Source organism: Triturus cristatus, chromosome 2_1 (genome assembly GCF_964204655.1).
Source record: "Triturus cristatus chromosome 2_1, aTriCri1.1, whole genome shotgun sequence".
In the NCBI taxonomy this organism is placed as follows: Eukaryota; Metazoa; Chordata; class Amphibia; order Caudata; family Salamandridae; genus Triturus; species Triturus cristatus.
Window position 1 is genome coordinate 10,561,107 of NC_140581.1, and position 17,107 is coordinate 10,578,213.

General features: G+C 51.7%; 1 protein-coding gene across 1 annotated transcript in view; it reads right to left on the reverse strand.

Annotated features, from left to right (window-relative positions):
• LOC146863607 (uncharacterized) overlaps window positions 1-17,107 on the reverse strand; it is a 442,187-nt gene that overhangs the window by 277,734 nt on the left and 147,346 nt on the right. Inside the window, exon 4 of the mRNA XM_085627628.1 lies at window positions 15,985-16,225. Coding sequence (XP_085483754.1) covers window positions 15,985-16,225 — 241 coding nt within the window. The remainder of the gene's footprint in view (window positions 1-15,984; window positions 16,226-17,107) is intronic.

The following is a 17,107-nucleotide window of genomic DNA, read 5'->3' on the forward strand; positions in this document are numbered from 1 at the left end:
CCACGTGGGTAGAATACGTGAACTTTTACAGCCGAGCCTTGGACGGGTGGATCAAGGGCAGCAAGGTCTCCACCTTCGAAGAACTGTTTGATCTGATTGCCTGGGAACATTTAGCGGCCAATTGCTTTGTAGAACTGCGCCAGCATCTCCTGGACAGTAAACTCACCGACCCTCGGAAGCTGGCCGCTGAGGCTGATCGTTGGGTGAATACCCGAGCCACCCGGGGCCCCGTGGGGGACTACGGCCGCCACAGTCAAGGCCCCCCCCGCCAGAGGGGCGGAGGGAACCACGGCCGACCAAGAGACTTCCCCGGGGGGTCCTCAACCAGCCCCCCCAGCAGCCCACCAGCGGCGGGTTCAGCCCCGTCCCCAGCAAGCACCGGAGCCCCAGGACGGCTAGGTCCACGAGCTAGGATCAAATGCTTCCGCTGCCAACAGCCCGGACACTACGCCAATGACCCCCAGTGTCCCCAGTATCAGCGAACCACAACGACCAACCCCACGGCCCGGCAGATGGCCTCCGTGGCTCTGGGGGAATAGATGGAGGACTCCGAAGAATGGGAACCGGCGGCCATGGCCCTGGTCTCCCTTGGTGATCGAGAAATAGTCCCCTGGACACCCTTTCCCGCCAACACAAAGAAATACCGACAGCAGGTGACCATCAACGGCCACCGAGTCAAGGGCCTCCGCGACACCGGGGCGAGTGTCACCGCGGTCCACCGCAGCCTAATTTCAGAAGACCAGATCCTAACCGGTGCCCTCTGTCCGGTCGTATCCTCTGACAATTCTGAGAGCCTCTGCCAGATGGCGCTGGTGCCCTTCGAGTGGGGAGGGGTCTCCGGAGAACTGAAGGTAGCGGTCCGGACATCACAGCCCGTAGACTGCCTCCTGGGCAATGACCTGGAGAGTTCCCCGTGGGGGCAAGTAGAACGAAGAGCCCATCTGGAGATGATGGGCCTACCAGAATGGGTCTGCGCCACCACGCGCTCCATGACCGCGCGATTGCCTTTCTCCGAGGGCGGTGAAGCCCTCCTACCGAACACTATCCCCGAGAGCCGGGACACCCTACCAGAAGCGGACAACCCTCCTTCAGAGGGAGAAGAAGACACAAACCCGGGAGAAGGGCCGGACCCTTCCGCCCCGGAGGCCCTGACTGAGCTCGGAGAACTGCCCGAGATGGCCCAGTGGCGCTGTGAGGGGGGGCCCTCCCGTGAAGAGTTCTGCCAGGAACAGGCCACCTGCCCCTCCCTCGTGGGACTCAGACAACAAGCCAAAGCCCAGGCCGCCGGTGACCGAACCGGCACACATTGGATCTATTGGGACAATGGCCTCCTATACAGCGAGCAAAAGTCCACCGAGCTAGGCGCAGCCCGGGTACTGGTGGTACCCCTGCGTTTCCGGAGCCTCCTCCTGGGCCTGGCCCACGATGTACCCTTGGCAGGACACTTAGGCCAAGACAAGACATATCAGCGATTGGTGACCCACTTCTATTGGCCCAAGATGCGAGCGAATGTAGAAGTACACTGCAAATCCTGCCTCACGTGCCAGGGCAGTGGGAAGAGTGGCGGAAAACGCAAAGCTCCCTTACAACCGTTCCCCGTTGTGAGTACCCCGTTCGAGCGGGTCGGCATCGACATTGTGGGACCCCTGGATCCGAAGACCGCCCAGGGCCACAGATTCATCCTTGTCCTGGTGGACCATGCCACCCGCTACCCCGAGGCCATCCCCCTCCGCACTGTGACGGCTCCCGTGGTGGGCCGGGCTCTCATGGGGATCTTCTCCCGTGTCGGATTTCCCCGCGAGGTTGTGAGTGATCGCGGCACTAACTTAATATCCCGCTACATGAAGTCCCTGTGGCAGCAGTGCGGAGTCACGTATAAGTTCACGACCCCCTACCACCCCCAGGGCAACGGCCTAGTGGAACGCTTCAACCGAACCCTGAAGGGAATGATCCTGGGCCTCGAAGAGCCCCTGCGCCGGAAATGGGACGTCCTCCTCCCTTGCCTCCTGTTCGCATACCGAGAAGTTCCCCAAAAGTCTCTGGGGTTCAGCCCCTTCGAACTGCTATACGGACATCCCGTCCGAGGGCCCCTGAGCCTGGTCAGAGAGGGCTGGGAGACAAGCCCCCGGGGGACACCCCCTGATGTGTTCCGCTACATCCTGGCGCTCCGCAACCAGACGAGGAAGTTCAGAGAACTCGGAGAGGCGAACCTCGAGGCCAGCCAAGAGGAAATGAAGCGCTGGTATGACCAGAACGCAACCCTGGTCGAGTTCCAGCCGGGCCAGCAGGTTTGGGTCATGGCCCCAGTGAAGCCCTGCGCCCTACAAGATAAATGGACTGGTCCCTTCAAGGTGATCGAGCGGAAGAGCCAGGTCACGTACCTGGTCGATGTACAGTCCCCACGGAACCCCCTCCGGGTCCTCCACGTGAACCGTCTCAAGCCCCACTTTGTGAGAACAGAATTAAGTTTGCTACTGGCCACCGATGATGGGGCGGAAGAAGACACCGAGCCCCTGCCCGACCCCCTGTGCGCTAAAGACCTGGATGGTTCCGTGGAGGGAGTGAGACTTTCAACCACCCTCACTCCCCAACAGTCCGACGACTGCCGCCAGCTGCTCAGACAATTCGCAGACCTCTTCTCCCTCATTCCAAGGGTCACCGACTGGTGTGTCCACGACGTGGACACCAGCGACAGCCCGCCTGTGAGACACCGAGCCTACCGGGTGCCTGACCGGGTCCGCACCTGCATCAAGACCGAGGTACAGAAGATGCTCACCCTGGGAGTAATCGAACCCTCCGACAGCCCCTGGGCCAGCCCCGTGGTCCTGGTCCCGAAGTCGGCTTCCCCAGGGGTCGCCCCCGAACTAAGATTCTGTGTGGACTACCGGGGGCTCAATGCGGTCACCCGAGCAGACGCTCACCCTATTCCCCGCGCCGACGAACTCATCGACCGCCTGGGGGCCGCCCGGTTCCTCAGCACTTTCGACCTGACCTGCGGATACTGGCAGATTGCTCTCACGGAGGGAGCGAAAGAACGCTCTGCCTTCTCCACGCCAGATGGCCACTACCGCTTCAGGGTCATGCCGTTCGGGATGAAGAACGCCCCAGCCACGTTCCTGCGGTTGGTGAACAAGGTCCTGGCCAGACTCGAGGAGTTCAGCACGGCGTACCTTGACGACATCGCCGTATTCAGCTCTCAATGGCACGAGCATCTCCAGCACCTCCGACAAGTACTAATGGCCCTGCGCCAAGCCGGCCTAACAGTGAAAGCCAGCAAATGCCAGCTCGGGCAAGGCTCCGTGGTCTACCTGGGGCATTAGGTGGGCAGCGGCCAGGTCGCCCCCCTCCAACCGAAGATCGACGCCATCAAGTCCTGGGAGCCCCCCACCACGCAGACGGAGGTCCGGGCCTTCCTGGGCCTTACAGGGTACTACCGGAGGTTCATTAAAAACTATGGTAGTATCGCGGGGCCCCTCACGGAGTTGACCTCCAAAAAGCTCCCGAAGAAGGTGCAGTGGACCACCCCGTGCCAGCAGGTGTTCGACGCCTTGAAAACCGCCATGTGCACCGCCCCCGTACTCAAGGCCCCCGACTACTCCCAAGAGTTTGTGGTCCAGACCGACGCATCCGAACACGGCATCGGGGCCGTCCTCTCGCAGTTCGACGACAAGGGCATTTATCAGCCCATAGCCTTCATCAGCCGAAGGCTGCTGCCGCGGGAGCAGCGTTGGAGTACTATAGAACGAGAGACCTTTGCCGTAGTCTGGGCCCTCAAGAAACTACGGCCCTACTTGTTCGGAACCCATTTCCGAGTACAGACGGACCACCGGCCCTTGCGGTGGCTAATGCAGATGAGGGGGGAGAACCCCAAGCTACTACGATGGTCCATCTCTCTCCAAGGGATGGATTTCACTGTCGAACATCGCCCCGGGACGGATCATGCCAACGCCGACAGCCTGTCCCGGTTCTTCCGCTTCGGCGAGGAGAACCCCCCAGTGGATGGGTAGTTCTCCACGCCTTTCAGCTGGGGGGGACGCGTGTGAGACCGGCCTCACGGCGTTGCCCTCCCCATCACCCAGCCAACCTGCAACCACCCTCAAGACACAACATCTCCGACTCCGGCCGCCCCAGCCACCCAGATCCGAGGGCCGGCCAGAGCCCTGACAGACTCGACACCCTACCACGCATGTCCGACCGAGGGAGCGGGAACCCTCGAACCAGACCCATAGGTGCCAGCCCAGTCACACCTCGGGTCGCCTTCCCCGGGAGGACTCGATCGGCCACCAGGCCCCTGGGGAGCAGGCGCCTCCCCTGCCGAGCGTCTGGGGTCCCTCCCAGACCCACCTGAAAAGACCAAAGAAGTGAGCGGCGGCAGGAAATCCCGCCGAACCCCCTCCGTCACCCCAGTCCCCCCTCTGCGAGGACTCCGGACTTCAAAGAGCCAGCGGAGTATAACAAGGGGTGCCGGAGAAACGAATGCAGAGAAGACCTGGAACCATCCGAGCCTGCTGACGCTGTCGCGGCTCCTGAACGCTGAAGTCACCTGGGCCTGCTGAGTGACTCACGGCCTCTCGCTATTGAACCATCTGAGCCCTGCTGACGAGGTCGCGGCTCCCGAACACTGAACCACCTAGGCCTGCTGAGTGACTCGCGGCCCCCAGCTATTGAACCATCTGAGCCTTGCTGACGTAATCGCGGCTCCCGAACTCCGACCACCTGTGCCTGCTGAGAACCTCGCGGCGCTCCCCTTGAGGACGACTCGGTAAGAGATCGCCCAGAGACACGACACCCTCCAGCTCGAGGATTGTGAGCTATCCGCAGGGTATTTCGCAGAGACACTATCTTGAAAGACTGTCCCGCTACCCCCATTTCCCAAGACCGATTTGTGGTACTACGTGCTACTGCTGTACTGCTTGCATCTTGGATCATAAAGATCCCTTGAAATCATCGATAAAAGAACCTATTGTCCTACAAAGAATACGTGTGGTGTCACTCTGTTCGTAGTGTATCTCAGGGTGTGCGCGCCTGGTTCGGCCTACGTGGGAGAGGTGGGTCAAAGGGGTGGGCAAGACGGGCATCGAACCCCCCTCCGGCGAACGCCTTTCCAACAAGAGCCAGATCCCGGGGCCGGTCGTTCTCCTACAACTTGGCTAAACTCTGGAAGTCTCTTCCCCTACAAAGCTAAAAACCCTGCTGTTTAACAAATCAGACTAGGCTCCCTCTCCGCCCCTCCACACTCGACTGTCTATAGCGCTAGGACGCCTCAGGGTAGCTATCGCGCTCTACAAATGTTCTTTCCATTCCATTCCATTCCATCTTTTCCCGGAACCGTAAGATCATCATTAGCACCAGATGTGGAGATGCCGATTGTAGGGTATTTGCCAATGTATGAGCTGCCGGAGTTGTCTTTGCCTCTGCAACCACCAGTCCAACTCCATTTACTGGTGGTGCGAGGCGTTTTCCGTCGGTGATTGCTTGGGTTTCTGTGGACAATTACGAACGAAATGTCCACTGTTTCCACAATAAAGGCATTGTTTATTTATTATTCGCCTCTCCTTCTCTTCCTTAGAGAGAGGTCCTCGAATAGTTCCGATTTGCATAGGTTTTCCACCCTTGATTGAGTCCATTTCTTTGCTGCCTTCTACTCTGACTCGATCAAATCTAGGAACACTGGGACGATAATCTCTTTTTCTCTCTCCTCTTCTTTCACTTTGGCGGAAGTCAATTTCTAAAACCAGATCTATTAGTGCTGAAATCTCCATGGGTCTATTGGGCACTTGCGCCAAGGCATCTTTTATTAATCTTTTAAACCACGATACAACACTGCAGCTCGTTTGTTCTCTGGCCATTCAGTTTCCACAATCAACCTATTGAACTGGGCCAAATAGGCAACCAAATCTCGATTGCCTTGTTTAATTTCCAATAACTCGTTGTCTGTTGCTTGGGAGACCCTTCGTCTGTCAAATATTCGAAGAAATTCTTTTTTAAACTCATCCAAATCATATAATATTGGATCATTTCTGGTCACCAGAGGCATTGACCAAGACGCAGCGTCCCCGCTTAAGTACGACAAAATAAATGCCACTCGAGACTGCGCATCAGGGAAAACTGCCGGACGGCACATGAAGTGTAAAGTGCAGTGTGTCAGGAACACCTGAGCCTTCTGGGGGTCTCCGCCAAAATGCTCAGGAGGTGCCAAAGGATTTACCGGGGACAGAGAATGAATAACTTGAGTAGTAATCTTGGGTTGGGGAACTATAGTTTCACTAAGATTCCCTTCAAGTGAAGCTGATTATTTAAAACTGGGACTGGATACTAAACGACTCACTTTTTGGGCTAAATCTGTAGTCTCTTTGTTTAGCTCCCTATTCTCTTCCCGAACTGTTATTAACTTGCTTTGTATTCCTTCTAAGATTTCTCCTAGTTTCTTTAAATCCAAACCTTCCGTCATTCTGCTCAGGTGCTATTAAACTCGTGGGCACTTCACTCTGTCAAACCACGCTCGATTCAATGCACAGGAGCAGAATGCCGCAAGTTCCCAATGCCTCACCAGGGTTCTTCAGCAACACGCACATAGTAGCGTGTATGCCAAACAAACCCCAGGGGGGAAAGGGGATGGGACAGAGAAGAGACAGTCACACTGCTTCTAATCTTTTCCTCTGCTTCTGACTCTTCCTTTTTGTCTTCTTCAGGCTACACGAGTTCTTTTAGACTGCAAGATATAATGACATTAGTTAATCCTGTACCCTATCTGCTATTCATCCTATCTAACTTAATGTAACTTGTACACCTACCCCGTCTTGGTGTGACCTTTGCCTCTCTTCTATTTCTATTTATTCTTGCTTCTGTGTGCTGTAACTAAAGGTTTAAATTGTGTTAATTCTTAGTTGTTTCTTTTTCTCTTTCTTACATTATCTTTTTCTTTTACAGCTTCCTCATCTATTCTGGAAAACAGCAGGGCGTATAATTGGATTCTGTATTGGTAAGTGTCAATTTAATCAAGTCTTGCTTCACCTTACTTGAGGTATTTATAATTCACTGTTTTGTTTTAGTCCTAATTCTTCTTAGGTTTTACTAACTCCAATAATAACTTGTTAATGAATTACTCATCTCTTTTCCTATAAATCTTCTACTAGCCGGTATGTTTACTCCGTAATTATTCTCTCAGCATCGGTACTTATTTGGCAATTGTAATCTACAAGCGCTTTAAAGGATTTACTCGTAACCTGTGCTGACTCCGCTTTTCTCGTTCACTGAATAACTAATGCGGTTCAACAAGGTGCATGCTCTAAGCCTCTCAGTGCCTCTCAGTGTTCTTTTTAATAAATGCGCATGACCGCACATGCAACACTTCCAAATATCTCCTTTCGCATGCCCCTCAAATGCTTCTCACGGAACAGTCTTACCGCACTCCAAAGACATCTTCCACAGGAATTCCGAACTTGCCCAATATCACGGTTTGTGATGCGCAACAAAGTTTTTCCCTATCTATCTTTCACGGCGCACCTCAGTAACAACTTCTCTCCTCCTCAGTTCTCAGGTGAAGTGCGCCACAGCACGGGCGCTTCACCTGGATCTTCGTGATTGAGAGCGAACGCTAGAGCGCTAAGCTGCTGACCTGACTGTTGAGTCTTGGCGGCCATCTTTAAATCTGTATTTGCCAGTAATTTACATTGCCCCTTAGCCTTCCTGATTCTTCCTCTAGTTTTAACCACTACGGTGTTCACTGACAGTCTTTTCCTGACTAGAGGTCTGACAGTCCTGACATAGTCCCACCACTTCAGCCCGATCTCCAGGCCACCCTGTGTGTAGCGAGGCCACTCCCTGCTGAGGACCACAGTGGGTGAGCTCCCAATTAGCATTGTGCACTTCCCAGGCTGGGAGCAGGGCCAGCCACCCCCACAGTCTGCTGCTATCACAGAGCCAGGGAGCGTAACTAGCTGCCAATGCTCTGTTAAGAACCTGAAAGCGGAGCCGTCTATGTTGACCCAAGATAGCGCATTCATCTCACGGGCGTCTGTACACTGCAATCTGTTTCGCAGTGTCAACATGTTAAGTCACGATCTTAATCACCCGAGGGAGTAGTGCCTGTTTGCGACAATGATCGTGGGGTCAATGCTAGAGAAGCATCGCAGAATATTAACGAATCTCCCTGTGTTCCAGTAGGAGCACTGAAAACCACTTCTTATTCGGCCATCTTGTCGGCCACCCTACCCGCTCTGCAGAATGCAGAACACATAGAAGTAACAAATCACCATTAGTCCCTATTTATGTGCAGGAAGAGTCCCAATCAGGCACATAAACAATCATTCCCTGCAGCCCAGGCACCCTTGCACTATGATTCAAGGGTGCCTACATTGGCGCTAGGCAGATAGATTTAGTGCCAGTGCTAGGGAACACACAAGGGTGCGACTTATTCTTGTGAATATGGTGCATCCCTGTGTTTTGAAAATGTCGGAGCTCCTGCAGTCCACAACGGCAAGCCTGCTGTCGTATCTTTTGTTGGGTAAGTCAGGGTGGCATAAACAGTGCTACAAGCCCTGTGGACACCTTTACCACCCATGCCCTGGGTACTACTGGTACCATATACTAGGGACTTGTCAATTTATATCTCTCAGTTTTAGGGAGAGAGCACTGGCACTAGGGTCTGGTTATCAGGCTTCAGTGCACTGTCAGAGTCACACACCAGCATCCTGTTATCCAAATTCAAGCAAAATGTGGGGGAACACCTACAAACAGGGCAGTTTTCTCACAGTTAGTAATAAATTCTGCCACTGCACCAGCGGACTTAATCAACAGTGTAATTAGTTTTCAAACAGGGCTAGTAGAGGGAGCAGCCCCTCTATTTTTAAAAACGACTGCAGGTTAAACATAGAGGGACTGGAAGGACTGCTCCCTCTTCCAGCCCCATTTAAACAATTGCAGATCATAGTATTCGGTTTACTTTCATTCTTATGACAAAGCACCGAGGGGTGTGTGCTGCAGTGCAGTGGACACCCCTCGGTGGCCTGGCATATGTATGTAAGGGCAACGTGGGGTGGGAGCCGCACCAGAGTAGATACACCTTTGTGCCCTGGAATACTTATTTAAGGGCACCGAGGGATGTGCACCACAGTGGAGTGGATACCCCTCAATGCCCTGGCATATGTATGTCAGGGCACCGAGGGGTGTGTGCTGCACTGGAGTGGATACCCCTTGATGCCCGGGCTACGTATGTAAAGGCACTTAGGGGTATGCACCAAACTGGAGGGGATACCCTTTGGTGCCCTAGCATATGTATGTAAGGGCAACATGGGGTGGGAGCTGCACCGGAGTGGATACACCTTGGTGCCCTGGAATACTTATTTAAGGGCACCGAGGGGTGTGCACCGCAGTGGAGTGGATACCCCTCAGTGCTCTGGCATACTTATGTCAGGGCACTGAGGGGTGTGCACCACACTGGAGTGGATACCCCTCGGTGCCCTGGCATATTTATGTAAGGGCACCGAGGGGTCTGTGCTGCAGTGGAGTGGATACCCCTCTGTGCCCTGGCATACTTATGTAAGGGCACCGAGGGGTGTGTGCTGCAGTGGAGTGGATAGCCCTCGGTGCCCTGGCATATGTATGTCAGGGCACTGAGGGGTCTGCGCTGCAGTGCAGTGGATACTCCTCGGTTCCCTGGCATACTTATGTAAGGGCACAGAGGGGTGTGCACCGCAGTGGAGTGGATATACCTTGGTGCCCTGGCATACTTATGTCAGGGCACCGAGGGGTGTGCATCACACTGGAGTGGATACCCCTCGGTGCTCTTTCATATTTTCAGTGTGGAGTAGCCAGGGGGGGTGAGTAGGTGAAGGATAGGTGTAGAGTGATCTTGGAGCCAGGTTTCTGTGAGGAAGGCGATGTCAATATCGTCGTTAAGGATGGTTTTTGATATTTCGGTTGCATGTCGAACAGCTGAGCGGCAGTTCACGAGCATGCACGATAGGGGTTTGGGGATGTTATTGGGAGGAGGGTGTACGTGAATGATGGTAAGTTGAGGGGGAGGTCTGGGGGAGCTGGGGGAAGAGTGGATTCTGCAGGTCCCCTTGATAACAGGGATGATAGAGTGAGGGAGGGATGGGTCATTAGGAGGGAACTTGTCAAGGTAAGAGTCGCAGAGGTCAGAGATGTCGGACGTGGAGTAGACTCTCAGGGAGCGAAGAGGCCTGAGTGTACGGCTGAGTAGAGGTGTAGTTGGCCAACGCTTAGGATATGGGCGTTTTGGGGGGCTGGAGCATGAAGAGGAGGTCAAACAGGGGCGGGTTCTGGAGTTGAGAGAATTGAATTGATTGAAATCGCGCAAGTTCAGAAACCAAGGTAGAGATATTGCAGTCAATGTTGCGAAGTGTCTGAGTTAAGCGAGTGAGGAGAGGTGAGGTTGTGGTAGAAGTAGGGGGTGGGGTGGGGTCAGTATTGCTCATGGGTGGCGGATTGTTGTTCGGAGAGGGAGAGTGGTCATGGGGAGGGGGTAGGACTGGGATTGTGTAAGTGGGGGAGGTCAGGGGAAGGTCAGGAGGTGGGGTCAGGGGTTGGGAAATATAGAGGGGCGAGGTACAGGATGACGTAATAATGGAGGTAGGAGATAGGGACTGAGGAGAGGAAAGGGCGTACGGGTTGTAGGGAGATGTAATATCAGAGTTGGGGGTAGGGGTGTAGTTAGGAGAGGGGGAGGGAGGGCGGGGAGGCATGTGGTATCCAGGGTTTGGACTAGAGGGGAATTTACGAAATGATTAGGGGTAGGAGGGGGTTGGACACTGGGGAGCCAGGAAGTTTGGGGGATGGAATGTGAGTTAAATGAGTTCGAGGGGGTAGATACCAGAGGGAAGGCCGGAATGGAGGACCAAGAAAGTGGAGTATCGTAAGGGACTGGAATGACAGGAAGGAGAGGGGTAGTGTTGGTGAAGCAGTGGAGATCTCATAGGGGTCTTGCGGGTGAGCAGAAGGGGGAAGAGGCGTAGAAAAGGACTCTAGGAGGGGTTCAGGAGTGGGTGAAAGAGTGTGGGACAGAGAAAGGGGAGTGGCATTGGGGTTAGGTATGACCGGAGGGAGAGGGGTTAGCGTCGGGGAGGCAGGGAAAGGCATTGGGGGGTCATGGGGATGTGTAGGAGTGGGGAGAGGAGCGTGTGTGGACAACTGGTGGGAAAAGGTGTTGAAGTGGTGTTGGAAAATTGTGAGGTGGCGTTCAGAGGCTTGAATCAGGTTGTTGCCAGTTTTGAAAATGGAAATGTCAATTTCCCCAGGGAACAGTGATGAGGGAGTGGTGGATAGTTTAAAACCGTAAGGGATTTTGCTTGATTTGGATACTGGTAGGCTGCGCAGAAAGGTGCTTTTCCATTTGGAGGGTCGTTTAGTGTAGAAAATGTAGTTGGTTTTAATCTGGGACGTGAGGCTGTAGTAGTTGTCTCAAAAAAATCAAACCGTTCATTCCTTCGGAAGATTTCAAATCGGTTATCCAATCTTTAGTCCGTTCCAAGATTGACTACGGAAACGCTTTACTCTCTGGAACACCCAAAGTTCACCTTGCCCCCCTCAAATCCGTCCTCCACATAGCGGCCAGACTAACAACCGACTGTAAACGTTCTGAACACATCTCTCCTGCCCTCAAAGAACTCAAATGGCTTCCCATTGAAGGCAGATCCTCGTATAAAATTGCCTGCATTACACACAAAGCCCTTTATCAAAAGATACCAAGTCACCTCTCCAATAAACTCACTAAAGCAGGATGCTCCCGGACGTTGAGAAGCTCAAACGCACTTCTTCTCGTCCCCCCGCTATTAAAGAAAAAAGCCTCGCAGGCACGCTCCTTCTCTGGAAAAGCCCCCAGCCTCTGGAATGCCCTCCCCAAAGCTCTCCGTTGTACCTCCTCCTATATCAATTTCAAAAAAGACCTTAAAGTACACCTGCTCAATCAATATTGGGGTACTTAATTCCTCTCTTACTATACTTGTGCTACCCACCCCTCCTCCCTTTGACCCCACCGCTCTCCCCCTCGCCTCTCACACTTCTACAGCCCCCACTCCTCTCCACCCTACCCCCCTCTTCCTATCCTAACTTTTCCCCTCCATCGCCTTCTCACATACCCTATCCCTCCATGCGCTATTTTATCCACTGAACCTACCCTCTTGCTCCTCTTACTGTTATTATTGGTATGTGCTCAACTGAATCTTTTAGTCCTCCATGTATAATTGCCTTACTACTATTTAACAATTTGCTCTGTTTTTTCCTAAATAATTTTTATGCAAATGTAAAGCGCTCTGATACCCCCGGGTGGAGCTAGCGCTATATAAAACTTATAAAATAAAAAAAAAATATGTAAGGGCACCGAAGGGTGTGCACCACACTGGAGTGGATACCCCTCGGTGCCCTGGCATATTTATGTAAGGGCACCGAGGGGTGTGTGCTGCAGTGGAGTGGATACCCCTCTGTGCCCTGGCATACTTATGTAAGGGCACCGAGGGGTGTGTGCTGCAGTGGAGTGGATACCCCTCTGTGCCCTGGCATACTTATGTTAGGGCACCGAGGGGTGTGTGCTGCAGTGGAGTGGAAAGCCCTGGGTGCCCTGGCATATGTATGTCAGGGCACTGAGGGGTCTGCGCTGCAGTGGAGTGGATACTCCTCGGTTCCCTGGCATAGTTGTGTAAGGGCACAGAGGGGTGTGCACTGCAGTGGAGTGGATTTCTCTTGGTGCCCTGGCATACTTATGTCAGGGAACCGAGGGGTGTGTGCCGCAGTGGAGTGGATACCCGTCTGTGCCCTGGCATACTTATGTGAGGGAACCGAGGGGTGTGCGCTGCACTGGAGTGAATATCCCTTGGTGCTCTTGCATACTTATGTAAGGGCACGGAGGGGTGTGCACTGCAGTGGAGTAGATACCCCTGGTGCCCTGGCATATGTATGTCAGGGCACCGAGGGATGTGAGCGGCACTGGAATGGATACCCCTTGGTGCCCTGGCATACTTATGTAAGGGCACCGAGGGGTGTGCACTGCAGCGGAGTGGATACCCCTCGGTTCCCTGGTATACTTATGTAAGGGCACTGAGGGGTGTGTGCTGCAGTGGAGTAGATACCCCTCTCTGCCCTGGCATACTTATGTAAGGGCACTGAGGGGTGTGCACTGCACTGGAATGGATACCCCTTGGTGCCCTGGCATACTTATGGAAGGGCACTGAGCGGTGTGCGCTGCAGTGCAGAGGATACCCCTCTGTGCCCTGGCATGCTTATGTAAGGGCACTGAGGGGTGTGTGCTGCATTGGAGTGGATACCCCTCGGTGCCCTGGCATACTTATGTAAGGGCACAGAGGGGTGTGTGCTGCACTGGAGTGGATACCCCTCGGTGCCCTGGCATGCTTATGTAAGGGCACTGAGGGGTGTGTGCTGCACTGGAGTGGATACCCCTCGGTGCCCTGGCATACTTATGTCAGGGCACCGAGGGGTGTGCATCACACTGGAGTGGATACCCCTCAGTGCCCTCACTTACTTATATAACAGCACTGAGTGGTGTGCACTGCACATTGTGGTGCCAACTCTGACCTTTTCCAGAATTCCACAGAATTTTATTGTAATTCCATGTAATTCCACAAAATGAAACTCCATCAATTCCTTTCATCTCTGTTCAAGACAAACAAATGTGAAGCGAATATAGAGTAAACTGAGAAGGCACATATATCATAAAATTTGAGGGGCAGAAAGTAAGTAGGCCGTGCCGCGAATGTCAAAGCTGGTATGTTGAATAAGTACTGTTGGTAAAAAAGGGCAAATGTGAGACACAACTCATTTGTTAGAGGGAGTTCGCTTGTCGACTCACTAGTCACAGATTTGCCAGATGGGACTTCAGGAGCACCCAACATTCAGAGGGCCATGAGGGGATGTACACTGTCAAAGTGTCTCCAGTATCTCAGCTCTCACCTCACTGCTTAATAACAACTACTCCTTCCGAAGGCGAGAAACACTCTTGGGTTCTCACTGAGGTATTTAGCGATTGTCTCAGTCCTGAAGTGTGAAACAGAGACATCAGAAGCAGACCTCTTTGATAGCAGTCAAATCGGTTTATTTTTGTCAAAATAAATATAGACAGCTGTAAAGAAATATCATAAAAACAAAGTATTTCAATGCCCATTCCTAATAATTTCAACATAAAACTGGCCTAGCAATTAACCAGCATAACACTTCCTAATATGATGGCAAGGAACAAAAAGCAACCCACAGCACGAACAATCGAAGGATATAATAATACTTGCAAAGGTAAGAAAGCAGATCTTAAACTACTAAAGTTGTAGCTTCTTAACAGTTACAGCAAGTACTTGTGATATGAAAACAAAAAAATACAAAAAATAATTAATCAAGATTTGTGTGTCAGGACCATCAAGGTGTTTTAAACACCATCAAAGGCCAGAAATGAAAGTATCTGGTCAACAACTTTATTGGCATCCCATTGGACATTGCACTTTATGAAGGTGTCCACTTGTTTGGAACATAAGTTATGTTAAATGCAGATCCATAACTTTTTTAATCTTGATCAATACGAATAAATTGAATGCCACTTGGTCCCAACAAAGCCTGCAAGCAAAATGTGGCCAAGCACAAAGACCTGATTCATAAAAGTAAACTTAGACCAAAAGTCTAAGTTTAGATCAGAAGTCTACGTTTAGACCTAAAGTCTAACTTTACTACTACTAAACTTAGACCAAAAGTGTAACTTTGGTAGTAGTAAAGTTAGACTTCAGGTCTAAACTTAGACTGTTGATCTAAGTTTACTTTTGTGAATTAGGCCCCTCATATTTAACAAAGTCTTGCAAGATATGCAGATTGAACAAGACCTGGAAATCTCAGGAGCCTTTCTGACTGTTCCGATATAAGCCACACTCATGGGATTTTTGATGGAGAGTGGGGTGCTTTGCATGGTCGCACAGTGGAGCCTGAATCAAGTGTGAAGGACTACAGAGGATCCCCTCAAAAGAAGAGAGCTGAGGACCCACGCCGCACGTGGTCCTGTGTCATTCTTGAGGTTACAATACCTAAAAAGAGAACAAAAGTGTCTGGGGCCATTAGCCGATCATCTAATTGAGCTTGTGTGAGACACTGAACCAAGAGGGCTGGCACACTGATTTCTAATGAACAATTATGTGCCACAGATGATAACTATTGATCACCTCATTGATCATGTGTGAGTTGTTTAAGTGTAAGTGGCTATTTTCTAATGGGAACCAAGACATTCATGGTATGGTAGCTCAACCAATCATATCAAAGGTTTGTGGTTATCCATGTGCATCTTCTGATGTTTAGCAGATGCTTCCGGAGTTTGAAATCCTGCACTGAGGATGTCTTAGAGACTGTACGCAATAGATTAACAAGTAATATTGTGCAACACAATGTTGCCACGAAGCTCACAGACCACAGAAGAACTCAAACTGTTTCTAATGTACTGAAGGTGGACAGGGGACCAGAAACAAGCATCCTTGGACATGTTGCTGGGTAACACCCCTCATCAGCCAGGCTAGCTTGAATCCAGTGGCAAAGTGAGCAAGGAACCCACATCTGAGCATACCCTGCCAAGAGGGGAAAAAACCCAGGCATCATCTTGAGTTTTTTGTTTAACTAAAATCCTGTAGGCTGCCGTAATTAAATGACTTCCTCCTTAATGGTGGTTCTTACTTCAGGGCTAAATTCAGGTATTTTATCATCTATGGAGTAAGAAGCATGTGGGATCTTTGCTGATTGCCCTCTTAAGCCATTAAGACCTATGGTGTATAGCTCATTAAAACATTAAATCCAGCTGAAGTGGTGCTTCATGGATGACATGTTTGATGAAACACAGGATGAAGGACCCTCCATGGGGACCAGGCAGCCCTTTGACCTTGACTTTAGCAACTTTAATCAAACACACTGAGTCTGGAGAAGGTGCAGATCTTAACACTGACTCCCTTTTCACAAGGATATTTCTAACCACCTGCACCATAATCTTACCATAGTTGGGGCAGATGGGGGCAGGTCCACCACGATTACACACCATCTGTATCTTGGACCGGTCCCAATTGATGACACGGATGTAGAATGATGGGCTGTCGATGCCTGTGTACTGGCGCCATAAGTCACAAGACTGAAGACAAGCATGTCCACTGTGACTTCCATATTTTACATACAAGCGACTTATGATTCCTTGCTGCCTGGACTGCCTTCTCTGACCTGGCAAAAGGACAGCCTGGCCCTAAGGGAGAAAAGAAAAAAACTTGTATTTCAGTACTGAGAGACATCATCCCATAAATGACAAAAAAGAGTTAAAGTCACAAAATATAGGACCAGCGGACAAAATGTAAGCCATGATGTAAACTACCTAATTCACTGGTTCAATGCGCAAGAATTATTGGCAAAACGACTACGTCTCATTTATAACTGACAGTATCTGTATCCTTCCATCCACACAGTCTATGCACTCAGTCACTCACCACCCACCCACACACTCACTCACTCATTCTTGCACTCATGCATGTATTCATCCATTCATTGACTTTTGCCTGCATTCAGTGCCCTGCAGTTTACGGAGTTATCCTACCTGCTAAGCACTGCTTAACCTGCTCCTGAACTCTTTTTGTCAGTTATTAAAACTGATCCCCTACCAATGTACCCATGAAGATGAGCAGCCCTTCAGACAGCAAGAGCAGTCATTCAGACAGCAAGAGCAGCCCTTCAAACAGCAAGAGCAGCCATTCAGACAGCAAGAGCACCCTTTCAGACAGCCAGAGCAGCCCTTCAGACAGCAAGAGCAGCCCTTCAGACAGCAACAGCAGCCCTTCAGACAGCAAGAGCAGCCCTTCAGACAGCATGAGCACCCCTTCAGACAGCAAGAGCAGCCCTTCAGACGGCATGAGTAGCCCTTCAGACAGCAAGAGCAGTCCTTCAGACAGCAAGGGCAGCCCTTCAGACAGCAAGAGCAGCCCTTCAGACAGCAAGAGCAGCCCTTCAGACAGCAAGAGCAGCCCTTCAGACAGCAAGAGCACCCCTTCAGACAGCAAGAGCAGCCCTTCAGACAGCAAGAGCACCCCTTCAGACAGCAAGAGCAGCCCTTCAGACAGCAAGAGCAGCCCTTCAG